Source organism: Euprymna scolopes, chromosome 20 (genome assembly GCF_053919585.1).
Source record: "Euprymna scolopes isolate OS-2025 chromosome 20, ASM5391958v1, whole genome shotgun sequence".
Lineage (NCBI taxonomy): Eukaryota > Metazoa > Mollusca > Cephalopoda > Sepiida > Sepiolidae > Euprymna > Euprymna scolopes.
The window spans coordinates 77213509-77229942 of record NC_136501.1 but is presented as its reverse complement, the minus strand read 5'-3'; the positions used below and the strand labels follow the sequence as shown (position 1 = coordinate 77229942).

Genomic DNA, 16434 nt, shown 5'->3' with positions numbered 1-16434 from the left:
AAGTAATGCCTTTCTGTATAATAGTCTTCCTTAAATACCATAGAGAAAAGACAGACAGACAGTTTCACTTTATATATATATATATATATATATATATATATATATATATATATATATATAGATAGATAGATAGATAGATAGATAGATAAATTGGATGCAATATATAGTAATGATTTAAAAAGTATAAAAAAAAGACTCATGTACCACCACCGAGAATCGAAATCAAAAAGTTCAGCTCCCGATTTATTTTGCCTCTGCCGTCAATGAATGGGCTATGAAAACATGTTTACTGCAAGGCTAAAAATTAAAACATGAACCAATAGCTACTACGTGATGCATTTGTAATGCCGGCGTTCGACCTTCACCTGGTAAATTTCATTTTTTTAAAAATTTTCACAATTTTGCAACGATTTTTCCCGGCTAAAACTCAAATATAAAGTTTTGCATGGATTCAAATATCTTATATATGAAGTTTCATGTCTGTACACCAAAAACTCTAGGAGGAGTTTGGTAGGCAAAATTTGTTAAACAAAAATATATATGTATACATAAATATACATGGAAACAATTTTGTGTTTACTATAAACTTTTTACGCAAATATTATGCAAGTATAAATCATGTAGACTATCTGCATGAATATAATTACACGTAATAGTTAACTAAAGATGATTACCCCATTAGAAAACCGAAGGGAATTAATTAAAATGAATGTTTAAAAGAATATGCAAATTAGCTAGATCTTTTGCTACTGAATGCAATTCAACAACCCATATATAAGAAAATTGTATTTTCTTTTTAAATACATAACAAAGAGTGTTTTTAATATGAATATCAATACACACAAAGGAAAAACGAATTTATAGGAGTATCTATATACAGAACTACCTTTCCTAGACATCCTAGTAACAATAAAAAACAACAACATAATTACAGACATCTACCACAAACCCACAGACACTCAACAATACCTCCACTTCAAAAACCATCATCCTAAAAACTGTCTAAAATCAATACCCTACTCCCTAGCACGTAGAGTCTGCACCATAGTAACAGACAGACACCTTCATTCGACTAGACTGAATGAACTGCAAATAACCCTGCGGAAAAGAGGATATTCACTACCACTAATACAGAAAGGTATTGAACTGGCTGAAAAAATTCCAATAGACCAACTAAGAATCCCAAAAGAACACAACAAAGAACAAATTTTAGCATACGTCTCCACACACAACACAAACAACCCAGAACTATTTACACAGATAACAAAAAACCTTATCCTTCTTTGTCAGAACGACAAACTAAACAACATACTTAAAACAACAAAAATAATAAAAAGCAAACGCCAACCCAAAAACATAAAACACATCCTAACTTCCTCAAAACTCGTTCCACACATTACAAAAGGGGTTACAAAATGCAACCAACCACGATGTGGAGTATGTGACATAATAATAGAAGGTAACACATACACATTCAAAAACCCAACAGAAACATTCAAAATAAAAAAGGATCTAAATTGCACCTCCAGAAATGCAACAAATCCTACATAGGCGCCACCAAAAATTTCAGTAATAGAGTGGCCTTACATAAGAGCAACATCAAAATTGCAGATAACAGACACCTCTATGTTTCAAAACACGTACACACATGCAGTGGAAATAGCTTCAAAATAATGCCAATCTTCCAAACAGACAATTATTTCTATTTACTCACACAGGAAAAAAATTTCATAACAAGATTCACTCCTGAACTAAACAGAGCCTAATATTAAAACACAAAAACATGAAATGCAAGGCACACTCGCATGCACGAACTTATACATATACACACCCACACATAAATCAGAACCGACACATTAAAAAAAAAAAAAACACACACACACACACACACACACACACACACACACACACACACACAGAGACACGCATGCATACAGCCACATACAGACATAACACCTCTGTCTCTAATACAACACATTGAACAATACCAATCCTACTTAACCTCGAAACCAATAACATGAGGAAACACTTAAAACCATAGTGTAATATCTGTTTCAACATCTTGCTACCTCTCATTCAGTGGAGGAGAAATCCTTCATGACTGAGACAACTATCATTCCTCTTATCATTCCTCCTCCCATACCTATACCCCTCCAAGTAGCCCTCTCCTCTGGGGAACGAGATCTTCCCCACACTAAGAACCGATCCTGGGTAGACAAATAAATAGAAACATTAAAAAATCCCCCCACGTATATTTATAAATACACCTCTTTATCTAAACAAACCCAGAACTTATCCTTCTCAGTCAATTAAGAATACTCGAACAGTCTAAGACTGAAACGAAAAATCACAATACTAAAATCTAAGCATTTTTTTTTTTTACAAGGTGGTCACCACTTATCAAGGCCTGGAAGCCACTCAGGGATAAGGATTATTGTAAGTACAGTACGTTAGTGTGGATATTTAAAGTGTTTAAATTTGTTTACGTTGGACTTGAAGACATCCAAGTTGTAGTCAGAAGGGAAGCAGGCAAACGGAACAGAGTTCCACAGGCGTGCAGTTCTAAGAAAGGAGCTTTGTTCATGGAATCTAGGTTTTGATTTAGGCATAGATAAAGAGTGGGGACGTTTTTTGTGAAAGATTGGCGAGGGGGGGGACCAGAGATTGGAGTTCAGACGAGCACCTGCCATGGAAATAACGATAAAACAAAGATAGGCTCGCAACGTCTCTTCTGTGGGAGAGAGGCTGCAGGGAAGAGAAAAAACCACAAAGTCTATTTTGTACTCTGTCAAGGCAGGATAGGCTGTTTTTAGTAGCTCCTGCCCAGATGTGGCAGCAGTATTCCATCCTTGGACGTACTTGGATTTTATATAGATAGAGAATTGCATCAATAGTGAGATATCTTCTGGAGCGGTAGAAGGAGTCCGCCATCTTTCCAGCGACCTTGGCAACAGACTTGATGTACGTGTTCCATTTCAGATCAGGAGTGAAGGTCAAGCCCAGAAGCTTGTCAAAACATAGGGCTTCTCCTAGACTAGAGCCATCCATTTCAATTGATGCCAGATGGGGATCAGAGCGTTCATGATGTAAAGATAGGAGTTTGGTTTTAGATGCATTAAAGGTAACCAGCTACATCTTCCCCCACTGAACCACTCGTTTGAGATCAGAGGAGAGAGAATCAGAGAGAGCTTTGTCATTTACAGCCTTTGATGTGTTGCTGTAGATGGTCGTGTCATCAGCATAGATGTCAACGAATGATTTAAGTATGTGTTTAGGGATATCATTGATGTAGATCAAGATGAGAGTTTGGCCCAGGTAGACCCTTGAGGGACTCCAGCATTAATACTGCAGGCCTCTGATTTTTGTCCATCAACCACTACTCTTATGAGCCTATCAGAGAGAAATGATTTAATGATAGAGAGAATATTTCCAGTTATACCGTAGCTGGAGATCTTGTGAAGTAGGCCTTTATGCCATACCTCATCGAAGACCTTTGATATGTCAAGAGCAATTGCCCTGGAAAGGAAGCTTTTGTCAAGAGATTCACTAATCCTTTGTGATATAACCGTTAGCACATCTGCTGTAGATCTTGCAGAACGGTAACCATATTGCATGTCACTAAGAAGGTTATTTCTGCTGAGGCGGGTGATTATTTCTCTATTTAATATGGATTCCAGCAACTTATTCATGACACACAGGAGACTTATTGGTCTGTACTGAGAGGAAGATGACTTATCACCTGAGTTCTTAAATACAGGGCATACTGATGAGGTTTTCCAGGGTGTTGGAAAGCACTTCTCCTTAAGGCAACGTTTAAACATATATATATATATATATATATATATATATATATATATATATATATATATATATATATATATATATATATAACAACAAGTAGTTAATAAAACATGTTAAAAACCACTTTGAAAAAGAGTTAAAAGCATATTTAATTTTAAAAAGGAAACACTAAATAAATGGTTAGTCCTTAATCCGCGGAGTTTCGAAGAAATACTTATTATAAGCTCTATCTCCTATTTGGTTTTATCGAGCTTTTACATCTGGTTGAGATTACTTTATAAATATTAATTCTTTAATATTTATATTTTACTTTAGTTTTACTATCTTAGATCATTTTGGTAAATTTAATTGTAATTCTTATTATATATATATATATATATATATATATATATATATATATATATATATATATATATATATATATATATATATATATATTCTCGTAGCCAAATTGAATATTGAAATGCTCTTATTTTTAGTTCTATGAGACGAAAATACATGAAAATTTGCAGGCTTTTTGAAGATTATAATACGATTAAAATTTTATGAAAATTGGTAAAAAAAACTATATTTTCAAACCAATAAAATTTGCCCAAATTTGCCTACATTTAAATATATATTGTTCTGGCAGGTCAGCTTCAGTTTTGCTGCATTGGGATGGATTTTGCTTAGTTTTTTTTACTTGATTGCCTCCCCTATTGGCCTTGCCAGACCACTAATATATATATATATATATATATATATATATATATATATATATATATATATATATATAAAGCAAAACTATCTGTGTGTGTGTACTAACTGTAGATTTAGAATCAGTACCTTTAATCCAATATCAGAAGTTTTTGAATATTATCATTCAAAATTAAAAGTATGTAAAAATTGCAAATTATCTTATTGGATTTTCTAAGTCAGAATCAAATAGCATTTAAGTTGACAAATCAAAATTTACTTTTGAGCAGTTAATTTTCATTTGTTATTGGAACTATAACATTCTTCACTACAATTTAATTAACAAGAAACTTAGTCTGGCTCAGACGAATGCTAACATAAAATATTTTAAACTAGAAAGATCCATGCCTTGGCGTTACTCTGGAGAAGCTGAAAAAATTATTTCTACTTATATATAAAAGCCACAGTGTATGTGCGCGCGTGTGTGTGTGTGTGCGGGGACAAGTTCGTTCCATATGGATTCCAAAACGGTTAGGCCGAATTTTTGAAATTTCACACAAATGTTCTTTATGCGTCTGGTAGTGTTCTTAGATAGGTTTTGCATCAGAATGCCCCCGATAAGTATCAGAAATCGATAAGCAAAAAAATCAGCTCTTTGATTAGATAGGGGTGTGTTTGAAAAGAATAGTTTCGTTTAAAGCATAATTAAAACATGACTTTTCCATTTTAAGCTTTAATTCAAGCCGTTACGTATAAAAGTAATTTTATTGCATTTATCTTGGAAGGCAACGAACCCTTCTGCAAACTCCATCCCCTGTTTTTTATTCTTCTTCTGAAATACCACTCCCAAGTAGAAAGTGATCTGCTTGCTTTCGGTTTTGAAAAAACCATTAAGCCGTTTATTATTTAGAGTTGGGGTATAAAGAAAGAGAGACAAACAGAAAGAGTAGGGTTGTGATAATCGGCTTAACAAGAACAAAAGGAAAAATATTTGAAAATGATGTAAAAATCGAACGTTTATTGTTTTAATCGACAGCAGGCATTGCGTTGTTTATTTTATTAATAATTTTTCAATAAAAGTATTTGAATATTAGTCAGAGGTGTTCACTTTAAAGCAACTTACGCAATAATAAAGTAAAAATTCAAATGTAATGACGTGTGGCAGACATATTGTTGTATACGTTTTTTAATGCAAGAAATTTGTGAAACTAAATAATAAAAAAACAACCTATTCAATGACAAAGAATGCGGTTTCTGCTGATATACTGATTGTAATTTCATGTTACATGAGAAGGGGACAACCATTCTCATGTAAGTAAGACGGCAGACTAGATAAGTGAAAATGATATTAGGAAAAGGCTAGAATCGAACCCTGTAGGTAAGTAGATAATTGAAATACAAGCAATGCAGTCCATTTTTAATTCTTCTAGAAATAGCTAAATATTATTTATATTAGAAAAAAGCGATTGTCCATTCTTTTAGAATAACTGGATATTAAATATGTCAGTTAAAAGAATGAACAGTGCGAGTTGGAAATTCTTTGTTTGCCAAAAGTGTGTTTGGACGGACATATGTAGAATCCACGTGATATAGTCACTTTGGTCGACAGTAGACTTCAATTTCTTGTTCGTGGGGAGGCATTGTAAATAGGGACAGTAGACTTCTGGGGTCATAAACAAAGTAATTTCTCAATATATTGAATTGGAGGGTTCGAAGTTGGAGAGAATCGGAGAGAATCAGAGAAGATCAATCACTGTCACAGTGATAGAGTCGAGAGCGACTTAGCGGAGTTGATCCCCTTAAAAGCGAAGGGTAAAGGAGAGACCATGCAGTCGAAAAGGCTTGAATATTCTGACATCATCAAACAGCAGATGAATAAAGAAATCACCAATATTTTGTGACCATGTTGTCTCGTGTTGACATTACAACCGAAAAGGTAAATGTGTTTTATCATCATTTTTAATGAACTTTGTATAACTCCACCCTCAGTAAGGTGTCTCCTCTTTTGTGTTTACAAGAACTGTATAAATGCCCAGTTCCATATTATAAGATGATAAAAGAATCATCCCAGTCTGTTATAAATGTCACTCCCTCAGCATTGTCGTCATCGACGTTATCTCTGAGCCCTGTTATACATGTCCACAATATGTACCCACAATACAACATATACACAGGACCTATGAATCTATTTACAAGGTTTTCCTCTCTAGAGAAATAAAGACATTCATGGTGCAATGGGGCAAAAAGTGGCTGGTTAATTTTAATGCATCGAAAACTAAGCTCCTATCTTTTCACTAGCAACGCTCTGAATGATTTTTCAACAAAATTCTGAGAATGACCTGAAATGGAAGATTTTCATCAAATCTGTTGTGCACGGCATTGGAAAAATGATTGCATCATTCTACCACTCCAGAAGGTATCTCATTCCAGATGAAATCCTCTATCTGTGCAAGAGACAAATACGTCCTAAAATGAAGTACTGTTGCCACATCCGGATTTGAAACTTCTTTTTTACATTATTTTCATGGCAATTACTCGACTGAGCTTCAATCTGTGCACCCTTCCCCCTCCCCCGCAAGACTTTTGCAGCAACCACTCATCTAGTTACAACCGGTGTCAATAATTTCCCCCATTTTCTATCTGCGCTTAAATCTAAACACAAATTCTATGAACAAAGTTACTATCCTAGAACTGCCCGCCTATACAACTCTGTACCATGAGACTGCTTTTCAGGTGACTACAACATAGTCGTCTTCAAGTCAAATGTAAACCAATTGCCATCGAGCCGCCCCTTTAAATAATCAAATTCCACCCACCACTATCGATCACTAGGCTGTTGTCTCATCGATCACCTTACACTCATTCACGAGTGACCTTCAGGCCTTGATAAGTGATGACTATCATAAAAAAGTAAAGAAAAGTGAACAGCAGTATTTTATTCTGTGACAAATAATGCAAACAAATATTTATTTTTAGTCATAATTTTTTTGTTTGAATGACTGTTTTAATGTTTTTTTAATGACATAGGATCAAATACATCATGTTTTTTTTTTAATAACATAGGATCCAATACGTAATATTTCATAACAAAATGTTTTATTTAAGATATAACGATATTCCACGGTTTTTGTTGCATGAATTTCGAGCTGTTTATCTTATAATACTTTTAGATCAATGAATGTTGAACCGTTTGTTTTAATGATGTATATTTTTGTGATACTTCTGCATTTTACAAACTTTGGTATCTTTTAGATAGAATTTCAAAGTAAATACTTTTATTTTGTCAAGTATAGAATTGTTAACAAATTTCTTAGATATTTCATAATTATTCGTACTAGGAAAAATCCTTCTGACTAATTTGTATTGCTTGCAAGATATTTCATAATTAATAAAAAAGAAAAGCAAACATTTATAATCGAAAATGTAGGATTTTATTTTATGACAAATAATACAAACAAACGTTTATGCTTAGTGGTAATAAATATTTATTGTATTTATTAGAATATTTGTTTTAATAATATGAGATTCATTGCACAATATTTCAGAAGAAATTATTTTTAATTGATCTACAAAGAAATTTCGTTGTTTATTTTATTGCGATAGCATAGATTTCAAACTGTTTGTCCTTTTTTTAGAGCAGTGACTGTTTTATTTTTTAGTAAATTATATAAGAAAATGTAATGATGCAAATAATTTTAAAAAATTGAAATGAAAATGACCAACATATAAGATGTATGGAAACATTCCATATTTGTTAAAAATTAATCCGGTTACTCCAAGCAAAATTACAGAATAGAATCCCCAGAATCATGGAATATACTCGTGCGGTAACAACCTATCACCTCTATAAACAAATGACTCGGTGTAGAAGGATGACGCCAATGGTAAATTTATAGGGAAATATTAAAGTCACTATTCACTAAAAATAGTGAAGATGTTTTTGGGAGAAGCAAAAGTCTCGGAATAAATGTAATAATTTTTGTAATAATTAAAAAATCTTAGATAGTTTTCGTAATACATGTTGTAGGATTGCTGTTGGTGTTTTGTGGAAAAGATTTACATAGAAAGTGTTCAGTTATTTTTCCTATAATGGCTGAATTTATAGAGGAAAATCGAGTTTACTTTATATAAAATAATTACCTAACAGTAAAAATCATTTTAAATTAAAGAATATAATAAGAGTTGCCAACCTTAATTTTAAACATGTGCTAACAAATAAAAATTAAAATGACTGCAATTCAGACAAATCTGGCTACAACTAGTATACGCTAATAGATAGGATTAACCGAGTCAGCTGTGATCCTGTGTGAGAGCAGAAAACTAATTGGTTACTTTCACTTGCAGCATAAATTTTATTGAAGAAACACGTAAGGTTACAGTACTGCCCATCTCTGTAAACTCTTCAGAAGTTATAGCTAATTGTCTTCATGGATATACCAACTTTTCGAGAGAAGTGTTTCACTCCTGAACAGCAAGAAGTGGACAATATAGATGACCAATGGCCATTTCATGCCAACATAGCACCCGAATGTAACATATCATATTTGCAATGACACTAAGAAACTGAATTTAATACTAACTTCATTCAGACTTCATTTTCTTGATCAACTTCAGATTTTATGTTTGTCAAGTATAACACCATGATTGGTGCCAATCGGCGACTAACAACATTAGTTTTCTTTAAAATACTTTAAGGTTTTATATCTCATGTGGCGTATTGAGAAGTAAAGGGTCACACCTGTGAATCATGGATATGCTGGGTTGAGTTATCCAAAAAATATTGGAGGTTGTTTTTTTAAATAATAAATGTATGTCTGAACATGCATGTAATTCGTTGGATTGGTCGTGTGTGTGGGGGGGGGATCGAATGAAAGATATTTATTAGGTTGAAAACCAGTCGTTGAATAGAGATAAGTTTCTAAACGTATTCCATATTTTAGTTAAGGAATAGGACCACAATTTTAGTGCAGTTGTAATCCCTATATATAATAAAAGAGGCGCAGTTTTCCCCTCTGCACCAAAATATCATAGGTTTACAACAACAGATGGCACATGAAAATTTATTTTCTTTACACTATTAGCCATTACCTTATTTAGCTATAGAACGACGTTTTATACACATTAATTCGTAATATTAAAACATTACATTTATTCCCAAGAGCGACATCATCATCAACGTCATAATCTACAGAGGAAGTAGTTCTAATTTGACCCTCTATTCCATAAGTCATCTTACGATCACATTCATCACCGCGTGATTTTATACTTTTTCCTGTTTTCCTGTATCTACGCCGTCATTAACTGGTTACTGATTACATACACATCGCATATTCTTACCACTTGCTAACTAAACAAATGATATTTTCTCCTTTGCCGAGACCAGGCCCAACTGATTGGCTGAGAAGTAGACATTCTCGAATTCCATATTCGATCCTTCCACCATTAAACGAACGCTTCGCCACTTTAATACACGCCACCATTTTCTATATCTACATCAACTTTGCTTTTCTGGGCTTCTCCACTATTAACTTCATCTGTTCATGATGCTATTATATTCCTACATCATCAACGGACACCCGAAACATTACACAAAACTTCTGCACAGATACACAACAACAGGTCATTTATAATTCACGGATAAAATAATTCCCCATAAATAAACAATAAACAGAATTATATCGCTACTGGTTTTATTTTATCATAACTTTTAAGATATCATTTTTTAGGCATCCTAATTATATTTTCTTTTCTTCCTTTTTAGTATAAATTCGATTTGCTATCGTCACAAGTACATGTGAATGTACATGTTAGATCGAGTTTGTACTTAGATTAGATATTGCTTCGGTAACATCCGGTCACAAGTTACAAAACCCCAAAAGGCGATCACACAAAATGAAACAATGGTTCTTGAGGAAACGAACACGAATAGGCACTGATTTATTTATTTAATAGTTGGATTTGTAAGCGGACATTCAAAAGCTGCTAAAGTAACGTGTTTTATTCAAATTTTCAGTTTATTGGTAATTAAATTAATTGTTTTAATTATTTTTATTTAAAATTTGGTTTATTTGTGAATAAATTAATTTGTTTTGTTTTTTTTTAATTATTCTTATTTAAATTTTGGTTTATTGGTGAATAAATTAATTTTTTTTTAATTATTTTTATTTAAAATTTGTGAAAAAGTTTTACTTTTAAAACAAAAGAAATTATTTTTATTTCAAACTCTTAACTTAGTTTATTCGTTTGTTTACTTGTAAAAACGTTCGGTTTAACAAAAACATCTTGACATTTTTCCAGTTTTATTTTTTTTACGGAATGTATTTTTTAAAGCTAATATTGAGTAAAGGTTTGGGATTCTTCATTTTTCTTTTCTTTTTTTTACTTGGGTTTGCTATCGTCACAAGTTTTAGTTAAATGTGCCTATTAAATCGTGTTTGTACTTAGATTAGATATTGCTTCGTTAAAATCCGGTAACGAATTATAAACCCCAAAAGGCGATCACACAAAATAGAACAATGATTCTTGAGGAAACGAACACGAAAAGGCACTGATTTATTTATTTAATACTTGAATTTGGAAACGGACATTCAAAATCTGCATAAGTTGTGAAAACGTTCGGTTTACGTTCAGCAGTGTGATAGTGGTATCAACCACTTTATTCCCTTTTGCTCAATATAGGATTAGCGAGTATTCATACAACTAAACGACAATCCTGCTGATATATATATATATATATATATATATATATATATATATATATATATATATATATATATATAGAGAGAGAGAGAGAGAGAGAGAGAGCTTTCGTACTTCCAAACGTCGTAGCTTCACCATGGCCTATCTTTTCTCATCTCCTTTTCCTTCTGCCATCATACATTAGCGCCTCTCGCTAATGCAGATAATTCTTCTCTTTTCTTTTTCGTTTTTTTTCTTTTTTAGTTTCAAGTTGGGGGGGGGGAGCTCAAACCGGTAAGCTCTGCTATTAACATTTTTATCGATTTTTCTTTCCGGAGACCTCGCACGGATATTAACTATTATTAAATGCTTCTTTTTTTATTTTTACACACAAATACGTCATAATGCAAAATACCATGGAAGTTTTAAACTATTTGTGCGTACTTTAATATATCATAACTATTATGGAATGTTTTGTTATTAATTTTCGACCCAAGTAGGTCACAAAAAATATATTGTTTTTTATTATTAATATATTGTTTTTTATTATTACATACCTTACATTTAGGGGCAATTTCTTGTCAACCACACCCACATCTACACCCACACCCACACTCACAAAAGAACATCAACCGTACTTTACTTTTTACGCGGGAAGGATGCTACCACCAGGCAACACCGGTTAATGAGTCCTGCTAGTAAAATATATTCTTAAGACAACCCCGATTTGTCATTTTTTATGTGAACATTTATTTCAGTTTGCAATCGAAAACAGCAGAATGAAAAAAAAAACAAAAAGAAAACCCCAAAAAAACTCACGCATAGATGAAGACATTACTTTGCCAGATCAAAACAAAGAGAAGTTGCTGACTGACCAGTTACCCATATCGCTGTCAACACCCAAAGTTTGCGTATCTTCTAAACACAACTTGATGCGGTGAGAACAACGGGAGAGAATGCAACTGCAATTACTGAATCTGTAATTCTTGTAACTGCAAGACTTCCACATCCACACAAGGAAATTTCTGATAACATATGTATTATTGTAGAAAGCACAAATATGTAAAAATGCATTGTATTTAGAACAAAACTCATAACTCATTTCTCGCTTGGTGGGTGGCTTTGTGTGCTGACTGAAGTTCTCAGAAGTGGACGACGTGTGCTAGTAATGAAGGCCACAGATCGAATAGAAATGACTGACAACTGAGCAGATTTTATTGACCTCTTTTCTACGCAAGACGATAAAACACAAAAATTACATTAGAATAGCATTGCTAGTGACTTGCATGAGAAACGATATTATTAAACTTATATTTGATATGCATACAAGTAAGTTTCTATGGCGCACATACCTTTCTGTTTTCATTTCTAGAAGTGGGTTGAAGAGAAGGAGCAGGTGAAACATCATCACTCTTAGCGTCACTTGCATGTACTACATGAAAGAGAAAGGCAATGTGTATTTCAAACAATCACTGAAATATAATATTTAGAGGCGTACAAAGGCGGACAAAACATGATAAAATATACATTAGAATCGTTAGGCTTAACTATTTTACTAGATTTGGCATGTAATTGAAGCTTTTTAAAATAAATAATGAGATTTATAAATATATAACAGTTTTTTAAAAATATTTTTCACACACCGAAAATCTATGGAAATCTATTGGTAAGAAATATCTCAAGTTTACCACATAATTCGATTTTTTTCAAAACTATTTTTGGCAATATTTTCCAATCAAGTAAAAATTTTTACTTGAATTACAGATTCAGTAATTGCAGTTGCATAGTTGCACTATTGTATGGATCCAGGGTGATTTCTGATGCAATCCTCTACTTGTGTGTCAGTCCTGAGATGCAGTATTGTTTGCAGATCTGTGGATGTGCGATTCACAGAGCAATCTTTCTTGTCTTGATAAAAACACAATCAATAGAAAAGATTGCAAATTTTATTAACGATTCAATGGATTAAATTTTTAGAGCCATTTTATAGATAAAAAAATAATATTTCACCATGTACAAAATGTGCTTGTAATGTTTGACGATTATTTTTCATTTCATAAATTTATTATGAATCGTTTCTGATAACATATGTACATCTGACACACAAGTAGAGGATTGCATCAGAAATCACCCTGGACCCATACAATAGTGCAACTATTTTTCCAGCAATCTTAACAACAGATTCATTTCAGATCTGGAGTGAAAGTTAGCCTGAGGAGCTTATCTAAGCAAGGTAGTTTATCTAAAAGAGAGAGCCATTCATTTCGACTGAAACAAAATACAGTTCTGAGCTTTGGTGATAATAGAGAAAAGCGTTATTTTAAAATTGTTAAAGGAAGGTAACCCATGTAAAAATAATAACACATGGATTAATTAAAAATAAAAAAATAGTATAAAACAACAACATAGTTAAACAAGCAAAAATATATGAACAAAAAACAAAAGTAATCGTTTCAGATTAAACAGTTTCAGTGACCAACATTGGCTATCTGGCGGTATGGTTGTGTAAAACCGGGAAAAGACAGCAAAATTCCAAGATTGTCATTTAGGTTGTCTGACAATAACCCAGACCATGAAACCATTGGCCATGATCATCAAATTTTATTTAATTCATATATCTATAATATAAAGTGTGTGTGTCTGGTCACGAATAGGCTATATAGGATATGGTTAACTATTATAGAAAACTGATCACATATAACGATAGAAGATGTATCGAGACACAGGAATGGGTATGTTTGATCTGGCATAATGATGATTCATTAAAATTGTAGGGTCTGCGTACGCGTCTGGTCCACAAAGTATGGAAATAAAAAATTAAAAAAAAAAAAACGTTTAAAAGTGTTTTTGATATAGATGTACATAATAATACTTTGATAAGTGTGTTTTAACTTAAATAGGGATGGTATAATAAAATTGTGGGGTCTGCATTCGCGCCTGGCCTCCATAGAATGGAAATGGACACAAACTTTAATAAAGACTTTTCATATCTATCTGCGTAAGTATACTTTGATAATTATGTTTCAGTTTGAAGAAATATGGTATAATAAAATTATGGGGTGTTCGTTCGCGCCTGACCTGCATAGAATGGGAATATGTCACAAAGTTTAAAAAGATTTTTTAATATAGATCCACAGAATATTGTGATAAGTGTTTCAGTGTGAACAGGTATGGTATAATAAATTATGGGGTTTATCTATTTCATTTTTACTTTCTTCATATTTTGCTTTGGTTTTGATATCCCCAAATTCGAAGCTATCTCTTTACAACCCTTCCTTTTCATAACCTATCATACTTTCATAAATCAGAGTCCATTTTGTGTTTTTGAACCCAGTCAACGACGGGTACTTTTGCTAGTATATAGGCGTTTATGTCAACGGATCAAATCTAAGGGAGATAACCAACATAAACATAGCAAAAATAAGCATAGTTTGCAAAATATAATTTGGGACGCTGAAATAATCAGTAGAGCAATGAAAGAATGTTAAAAAAAATGATTGCACACACAAAAAAAGAAATTTGTTTTTCTTTATTTTAGGTAATCAGTCAGCGTCAGGGTAATTAAAACTGTTTTGAAGGAGATTTTGTAGTATTTGAACCGTCAATGATTAAAGTTGAATTTAATTTTTTTTTTTTTACTGTTCTGTAGTTTCATTTTGCAAGGTATAATTTGAGGCGCATAATAATTAACGTACACAAAACAACGAAAATAGAAACCTTTTTGAAGTAGATTTTGAAGTATTAAAACCGTCAATGTTATTTTTTTAAAGGAAAATAAAAAAAATAAAAAAATAAGAAATTTGTTTTTCTTTATTTTAGGTAATCAGTCATTCCTGTCTATGTGACTATTAAAGTAGGAAAAAATAACAACGTTTAAAGATTCTGCACAAAATAAAGTGTTCGGGATTTTGTTGGGGGGTACTCTTAAATAAGGAAAGCATTTTTCTTTGGCTAATTGGACAACAACTTCTTGATTAATTAATAAGTTGATTTAATTTTTGTTGTTGATTAATTAGCATAGTTTCATTGTAACAGGCTGTTTTGTTGGATTTTTTTGTACCAATAATGGTGCATTCCTCCCTGTTTACATTTATTATTTTTTATCTGGTTCTTATATATGATTTTTTGTATTTCGTATCCTTTATGATTTTTAGTTTCGTATATTTTCGGTTTGTACAAAACTCCCTTTAATTTGGAAAAAAGAGAACTGATAGCTCCGTGATGATGAGATTCTTTCTTTTTTGAAATTCGGCGGGCGTGGAGATTGGACATTTTGGTTCATTGCCCGGCGCTGAAGATGGAATTTTGATGAGCATCCTTCAAAGAAGAAAACCCCCGGCAAGAATACCCGGATATGTGACGAGACATACTTATGAAAACTATCTACATGACTACGGTTTTGCACGTATTTTAGAAGGACTGAAATTATTTTAAAGAAAAATACCTTATTTTACGAGACAAGGGATTTTGGAATCTCCTACAAAGAAGAAAACCCGATAAAAAAAAAAAACCCCGGACAATCGACGCGGTCTTGCTTCTGAAATCCATCTGTGTGTCTACGGTTTGCACGCAAACATGGAGGGAGAGAAAATTCTAAAAGGACTTTAAACAAAAAAAAAAAAAAAGAAAAAGGCACGTGCCTGACTGGCTTTCAATTTGTGAGTACATTCCTAAAATTTATTTCATATGAGAGTGTGATTAGGAGATACTATTTTTTAATCTTACTATCGTATTCGTTCATGGATACGACATCTACTTTATAAGAACCAATGTTATTTTTTCATTATATGTTACCTTGGTGTTTCATAAGTTTAATGCCCGCAAAGGGAAAAATTTGCAACTTATTATTGTAAATATAATCTCTTCTTCGTTCCATAGCAAGACCTTTATATTTTATTCTTTAACCCCTCCCCCACTTTTTATTCCATGCTGTTATTTTTTTTTCAGGTTAGTTACTTTAGCGTCGAATTTATCTGGAAGCAAGATAAAATTCCGACAGTTTACTTTTGTTTTGTGTACGTAAATAATAGGTTTATTTTGCACGGTTATATTTTTAAGTTCGTTGATTAACTTCGCTAACTTATTTCCTTTTCGTAAATTGCTTCAGAAATTTCCGGAAGAGTAATCGTGTAATTTTCATTTTTTTTTTCATTTAACATTCTTTCATTGTTCTACTGATTATTTCAGCGTCCCAAATTATATCTTGCAAAATATGTTTATTTTTGCTAAGTTTATGCTGGTTATCTCTCTTAGATTTGATGATCCGTTGACATAGAGAGA

The 16434-nt window shown here is 32.5% G+C and overlaps 1 protein-coding gene across 3 annotated transcripts in view; it reads right to left on the bottom strand.

Annotated features, from left to right (window-relative positions):
* Positions 1 to 16434, bottom strand: part of LOC145241470 (uncharacterized) — a 353227-nt gene that overhangs the window by 233577 nt on the left and 103216 nt on the right. For all 3 annotated transcript variants that reach the window (XM_080104454.1, XM_080104452.1, XM_080104455.1), the window contains one exon: positions 12507 to 12586. In XM_080104454.1, the coding sequence (XP_079960580.1) occupies positions 12507 to 12586 (80 nt within the window). The remainder of the gene's footprint in view (positions 1 to 12506; positions 12587 to 16434) is intronic.